At 39.9% G+C, this 7,249-nt stretch overlaps 1 protein-coding gene across 1 annotated transcript in view; it reads right to left on the bottom strand.

The window, feature by feature from the left end:
* Window positions 1–734: 734 nt before the first annotated feature.
* The window catches only part of mgat4b (alpha-1,3-mannosyl-glycoprotein 4-beta-N-acetylglucosaminyltransferase B), a 155,174-nt gene continuing 148,659 nt past the window's right edge, over window positions 735–7,249 (bottom strand). Inside the window, exons 13-14 of the mRNA XM_046030013.1 lie at window positions 5,228–5,340; window positions 735–3,916 (exon numbers count right to left, since the gene is read on the bottom strand). Coding sequence (XP_045885969.1) covers window positions 3,893–3,916; window positions 5,228–5,340 — 137 coding nt within the window. The 3' untranslated portion in view covers window positions 735–3,892. The remainder of the gene's footprint in view (window positions 3,917–5,227; window positions 5,341–7,249) is intronic.

The raw sequence follows: 7,249 nt of genomic DNA, 5'->3' as shown, positions 1-7,249 counted from the left end.
ACTGTAGACTTTTCTTTTCACCGCTGCCTTTAATTAAATCAAATCAAAGACTTTGGATATCTTACACTAACTTTTACTCCATTTTATCTTCTTACTCTTTTTTATATTGTTTATGTAAAGCACTTTAAATTGCATTGTTGTTGAAGTGCACTATACAAATAAACTTGCCTTGCCTTTGACAGAATAGCTTTACATTGTGGTTTTGGTAGGATCAGCTCGTCAGTGCAGAGCTGTGAGAATCATGTGATCTTCACCCGTGTGACCGTCACCTCACCAGACTGGCTGAACAAAAGGCTGCTTTTAAACCTTTTATTCACTGTGATGAACCATGAAGCTGCTTTGTAGCACCATCAATACCCCCCCTGAAATTTCACATTTTTAATTAGGTAGCTTATCCCAACCACTATTTGGACATAGTTACACACATTTCCTATGTATCCTGCTACTTAAACCCTGAATGTGGCTGCAACATGTGAAACTGAAGACTTTTCCTGTAAAGACCCAAGTTTTTAGGGCCACTCAGGGTCACTCGTATTTCCTACCACCTCACTTTTTTCTCCATGAAACTGAAATAAATCCGTCGACATCACAGCCTTCCGGTGATTAATCAGTTTCTTACCGGTGGAGTGATGTTTCGTCAGTTGAAACCTGACGACATTCCAAGAAATCTTCCCACCATACCCGCGACCTCTCCCCAAAAACTGGGAGCCAGCACACCAAGCAAAACAAAATCATTTCAACTTCTGTCTTTATTACAATTCACATATTGGATAGAAGTTTCAGATCATTTAAATAGAGTTTATCTAAAGGATACAAAATACAAACACAAGATTACAGCAATGCATTCCAGTGCATCTTACAAAGGTAAGAAAAGAAAAGTTGGGATGTTTCCTGAAGCTTGAAGACACCGAAGTTCGGTTGGGTCCGAATGAATGAATGAAGTGTTGAGAGCAGGGACGCTCTGGAGGAAAAGTTTTGCTAAATCGCTCCCTTATTTAGTCATTTTGTTCCCTTATATTAATAATTGGTGTATCTGAATAACAATCGGTTTGTTGATATGAAGGTGACTATGTTTGTGAGCTAACTTTGGTTGAAAAGTGAACGTTTTTAAGATCACATAAAATCTGTGTTTCCTTGTTTTAAGAGCATTTACCTGATGATCTTTCAATTCACAGCAGGCATTTCCTGCAGGTTAAATGTATAAGTATGTTTTTATGCACACTAGTATCCTGGTTTGGATCTTATCAAACCTGGTTATTTCTATCGCTGTATACATGATCATAACTGCATCCAGGTCTCTCTGCAGGTCATCATTTCTCACAATCTCAGGTTTCAGAAACCGGGTTCAGTCGTTCACTTGCCTCAGTATCCTGGTTTCTGTCTGAGTACTCCAGGTTTCAGAAACCAGGATGTTTACGTATGCAACACGTAATCACTATACTCCGAAAACCTAAACACAAAAAGATACTTGCGCAAATGTAAACGCACTCCATGTACCCAGAAAATATAAAAAATGTTCACTTGTGAAAATGAAAAATTCTAACAGCTGAAAAAACAATCAACCAAGAGACGTCTGCATGTCTTTTTCTGATCTGCAAGTCCAAGCTTTTATGGTTTAAACAATTACAGCTCAACATTAACGGCCAAAACCCGGAATATTCAAAAGTATGTGGACACCTAATCGAAGTACGTGGACGGCTGAACTTTCCCTCCATATGTGACTCCATGTTCATTAAAGTGCTGCTTCCACAGCCTCCACTCTGCTGGTTTCAGTCTTTCCAGTTCAACATGTTGCTCCCATTCAGACACCAGACCATTAGTGAGGTCCAGCACTGATGTTGGTGACCAAGTCTGGCTAATGTTGGATGGGGTTGAGGTCGGGACTCTGTAGGCCAGTCAAGTTCTTCCACACCAAACTGGGAAAAGCATTTCTCTTAGGAGCTGCTTTGAGTTGTGTTGAAACAGGAAAGGGTCGAACACAAAAGAACGCAGTGGTCTAAAAAAGTGTATGGTCATCAGTGTATGGTGACCCAGACCAAGTACTTTGGCCTTACAATCTAGGATCCAGCTGAAACATGATTAAATCCAGTTGGTCCATAGGGAGAGTGTGGAGGGGACAATGACATGTGGACTCACAACTCGTTCTCTTCTCAGGGCGTCAAATATCAACGCTTTCAGAAAGCCTGGCAAAGCATTGGTGACGCACAAGGTACCCTTCAGCGTCCGTATGAAAGGCCTTTTTAATATGTGGTTTATATGCAGTTTGGTTAGGTTTAGGAAAACATTGTGTTTTGGGTTGAAATAGGTACATAGTGGGACGGCAGATGGGTTGAATTGGACTTACTTGAATGCCCAGGGCACTTCACACGGACGCTGAAGGGTACCTTGTGCGTGAAATACCGACGGTTTGTCCGGCTTTCTCAAAGGTTCGGTATTTGACGCCCCGGGATGAGACCGGCTCAGATTTAAGGACTCATTGTCTAGAATTTGAAGGACTTATGTTCTCCTTTTGAGGGCACCAATTATTCAACACATTAATGAGGGAACACAGGAGACATGGACTGAAGGAAACAACACTAATGTTTCAAGGGAACAATTTTTTAAAACGTCCCTCCTCGGACGTGTAAGCCAACATGAAGACATGTGGAAAAAGACTGCATCTTTACAGAGAAACAAATATTCTATTGGAAGAATTATACTATTTATTACTAAAAGTGTCAACGAGAGACTGAAAACGGAAAGAAAGAAAAGACGTGAATCTTTGTTTTTGCACCGGACTGGAAAACTACAGTACAGTTAAGTACAATAAAGCACAGCAGAGGAAACTAGAGTACTGTACAATACATTAGAGTACTGTATAGAACTATAGAGTATGTTAGAGTACTCTAGAGTACATTAGAGTACTAAAACGTACAGTAGAGTACTGTAGATTTAAATTAAAGTACTGTAAAGTATGTTAGAGTCCTACAAAGTACATTAGAGTAATATATAGTATTTTAGAGCACTGTAGAGTACATTAGAATACTATAAAGTACATTAGAGTACTATAAAGCACATTAGAGTACTGTAAAGTAGAACAGAGCAGTCGTCAGTGAGAAGGCCTCAATTAACTTAAAATAAATCAACTTTAAAAGACTTCATTAAAAAAAGCAAAATATCAGCTGTCATCGTCAGTAGTTTCAAGCCACAACAATGTGAGAAGGTCGCAGCAAAGGATTCTGGGTATTTGTTGTCGCTACATGTTTCTGTCCGGGACTCGTTTTTGTTTGAAGTAAATCTGCTCTTCGTCTTCTTTAAGGCAAATCGCTCACCGATGGAGGGAAAAGGTCTGAACCCCGAGCAGCAACTACAGACACGTATCAACACACTGAGAGGGCATTCATATGATAAGTGTGTACATCTCTATGCATATATGCACATACATGGTTACTGTGGGGGTATACTGGTGGGACAGTGTTGGTCCGGACCGACCGTCTGCAGATAGAAAGAGGCCTTCTGAAGCAGCAGTTTCATCATCAGAAGTGGCGCGGCGGTCTCGCCACGGCCTCCACAATTACCAGTGTTTTCAACATTTACTTACTGTATGTACACATAAATACAGACTCTTCAGGAGTAATTACAGCACGATCTGAGAGGAAACTCTCTTTTTGCATGTCGGGTCAGACAGGTTCTTCCACTCGGACTGTCCAGCTGTCTGTGAGATCTGCGTTTTCAGTCTTTGAGCTGTTCAGCCCTGCAGTGGCGAGGTCCGGCCAGACGGCGGCGTTGTGGCACCGCGGTGGGGGATCTGGAGAGTGGAACTGGAGCAGGAAGGCGGCCGGCGAGCCTCCCCCCGGGTCAGCTCGGCTGAACGCTCGGAGGTGCTGAGGTATTGCGGAGGGGGAGAGGAGCTTCACTCTGCTTTCTTTATAAAGATCTGAGAGAGACCAGAAGAACCAGTGAGAACCAGTGAAACAGTGAAATGATCCGAATAGACCAGGATGAACATATACTGTCTTTAGAAAGATCTGAGAGAGACTCAGGAAACCTGAAGAACCATTAAGAACCAGGAGGAATCAACTCATGCAGAACAGAGCTGTATGATGCTTTATAAGCCTGTTAGAGTTAATATACATTTTTAAAAGTTGATCCACATATTTTTGTGTTTCCTCCAGAAATGTTCAGGATGAAAAAAAGGCTGAAGCTGAAAGTCTTCGCTAAACCAGACTAATGCATTCTTTAAAGGGTTAACACTGCGACACTTTCTCCTCAGCACTCCTCAAAGAGAGGTCGGAGGTCAGGAGTTGACGCTAAAACATTTGCGTGCCCCGGTCTGAAATTAATCCTTTAACAACAACCCCTTTTATGGGGCTTTAACAAATGAACTATTTTTGACCCTTGAAATTAATTTGACATCAGGCTTGAAAGCAACTTTTTCAAGAACCCTTTCCACCTCATCAAGGACCCGTAGAGCCATTTCAGAGTCCGATGATAGACCTGGTTTCTTGCATCTCTATCAAGTTCCATCAAGAACTATGGAAACTCCCTCAAGGATGCCTGGAAACCCATCAAAATCAGTTTAACTTCTTCAAAGCCATTTTAACCTCAGAACTTTCGGGCACTCCAGGAAGCCCCCTAACCTCTTAAAGAACACTTGTAACCCCCCCCCAAAAAAATTGGTGAAAACCTATAAGAACCCTTTGAAATTCCTGGAACCTCTCGAAAAATCCAGTGAATCCTGGAACCTTCTCAAAGACACCAACACCCCATAATAAATTACTTTTTGACAACTGACACCTCCGAAATTAACCATTGGGACATCCTAACACCTCTTGGGTCTTCTTCAAAAACAGAACCCCCTCTGAACCCTTTCAATCACCATTTGAATCTCCCAAGGAACTTGGAACATCCTTGACAGACCTTGTAACCACCCCCGGGGATCCTTGTTACCCTATTACCTTTATAATCCCTCAGGCTCCTCTCAGATCCTACTACGGATCCATGGAGCATCAAGAAAGACTGTCAAGAACCTCAACAGCATACTCCAGTACTCAAATGTAATCAAGGCACCATGGAAGCGTCTCAAGCCCTCTTGAAACTTCTGTAATATACATAGAACTCTTTTCAAAACCCCTGGGATCTCTTCAAGGACCTCAAAACACTGCTGGGAAATCCTCTAAGACATTGTCCATTTATGAATAAAAACACGAGCTGTTGTGGGTATTAATCTGGTTCCAGGTGGTCTCACCTCGCTGAGGATCACCCAGACCGGCGAGTCTGTCATCACTGTGAGACGCATGGCCTCCAGGGGCCCGAAGGTGGGGTCTACCTCCCCTTCTGCAATCCCGTTCTGGAAGGTTCCTGAAAGAGACAAAGATCAATAAGATCAATGAACCTGATGGCCTGTTGAGTTAAAATTTTTGTTACCAAAACTTACCAGTTTACAAATTACAATTTTTTCACGTAAAACATATGAATCGTTTATAAAATATGATGTTTTGTTATAAATGCTAACAGTTCTGACATTTTCCCTGTAAATCTGATGTTTCAGCTCATGTCATGAAGATCTGCTGCTTCTCCTCTGAATGATTGTAATAACGTGATGTTTGTTAGTAACGTTGGACTGTTGGTTGTGAAGTTGTCACTTTGCCCTCTGGGTAACTGTGACGGCAGAATCTTTACAAACTAAACAATCGGTCGGTTCATGGAGGAAATAATCAGCAGATTGATGCAGAATGAAAAGAATCTTCAGCTGCAGTCTGATGCTAAACAGTTCAGAATGAGCTGCAGCTCAACAACTACAGCAGCAACATCCTGCTGCACATGAATCTGAGGAGAGGAGACTTAACAACAGGGACATTTTACTGCTGTAATACTTTAAGTACATTTTCCCATTTGGTAATGATATACGTGTTTGCATTGTAATAAATCAATCAATAGTCATTCTTGTTTTGTTTTTTTACTAATTGATGAATTTGGCTTCCACTGATTTTATTAAAGCCATGATGTGTTGAATAGGAAAATGTCTTACTTTCACAGCACCTGCACAGCACCAGCTAAGCCAAACTAAACTACGCTAACCTAAGATAAATAAACCTAAACAAAGATAAACTAAGATAAGGTAAACTAAACTAAGCTTAGATTTACTATGCTAACCTAAGAATAACTACACTTAGCTAAACTACACTAACCTAAGATAAACTAAGATGAGGTTAAGATAAGATAAACTAATCTAAGCTAAACTATGCTAAGCTAAACTAAGCAAAACTAAACATTATATTACATTATATTAAGCTACTGTAAGATAAACAAATCTACACTAAACAAAACTATGTTAACCTAGCTAAGCTAAACTAAACTATACTAACCTAAGATAAACTAAGCTGAGGTTAAGATAAAATAAACTAATCTAAGGTAAACTAAGCTAAAATATACTAATCTAAGGTAAACTAAGCTAAGCTAAGATAAACTAATCTAAGCTAAACTATGCTAAGCTAAACTAAGCAAAACTAAACATTATATTACATTATATTAAGCTACTGTAAGATAAACAAATCTACACTAAACAAAACTATGTTAACCTAGCTAAGCTAAACTATACTAACCTAAGATAATCTAAGATAAACTAAGATAAGATAAGCTAAACTAACGTGAGATAAGCAATACTAAGCTAAGCTAAATTAAACTAAGTTAACCTAAGCTGAATTAAACCAAACTAACCTAAGATAAACTAAACTAAACTAAACTATAGCCTGCTAACCTAACTAACTAAACAACACTAAGCTAAGCTAAACTAAAGTTAAAGCTTTTATATATATTATAATATATTTATTCCCAAAATGTCCTTAATTTAGCCGTGAGAGAGGATCCATTCAGTTAACGTCCATATGTCATTGTTATGCAGATGATACTCAGTTATATCTATCGATCAAACCAGATGAAACTCATCAGTTAGCTAAACTTCAAATGTGCCTTCAGGATGTTAAAACCTGGATGACCTGTAATTTTCTCATGTTAAACTCAGATAAAACTGAAGTTATTGTTCTGGGGCCTAAGCACCTCCGTGACGCATTATCTAAAGATATAGTTTCCCTGGATGGCATCGCCCTGGCCTCCAGCACCACTGTGAGGAATCTTGGAGTTATCTTTGATCAGGACATGTCGTTTAAGTCTCACATTAAGCAAATTTCAAGGACCTCCTTTTTTCACCTACGTAATATTGCGAAAATCAGGAACATCCTGTCTAAAAATGATGCAGAAAAACTAGTCC

The sequence above is a fragment of the Micropterus dolomieu genome, linkage group LG19 (assembly GCF_021292245.1).
Source record: "Micropterus dolomieu isolate WLL.071019.BEF.003 ecotype Adirondacks linkage group LG19, ASM2129224v1, whole genome shotgun sequence".
NCBI classification, from domain to species: domain Eukaryota; kingdom Metazoa; phylum Chordata; class Actinopteri; order Centrarchiformes; family Centrarchidae; genus Micropterus; species Micropterus dolomieu.
Note: the sequence above shows the minus strand (reverse complement) of the source record. Positions and strands in the feature narration are given on the sequence as shown.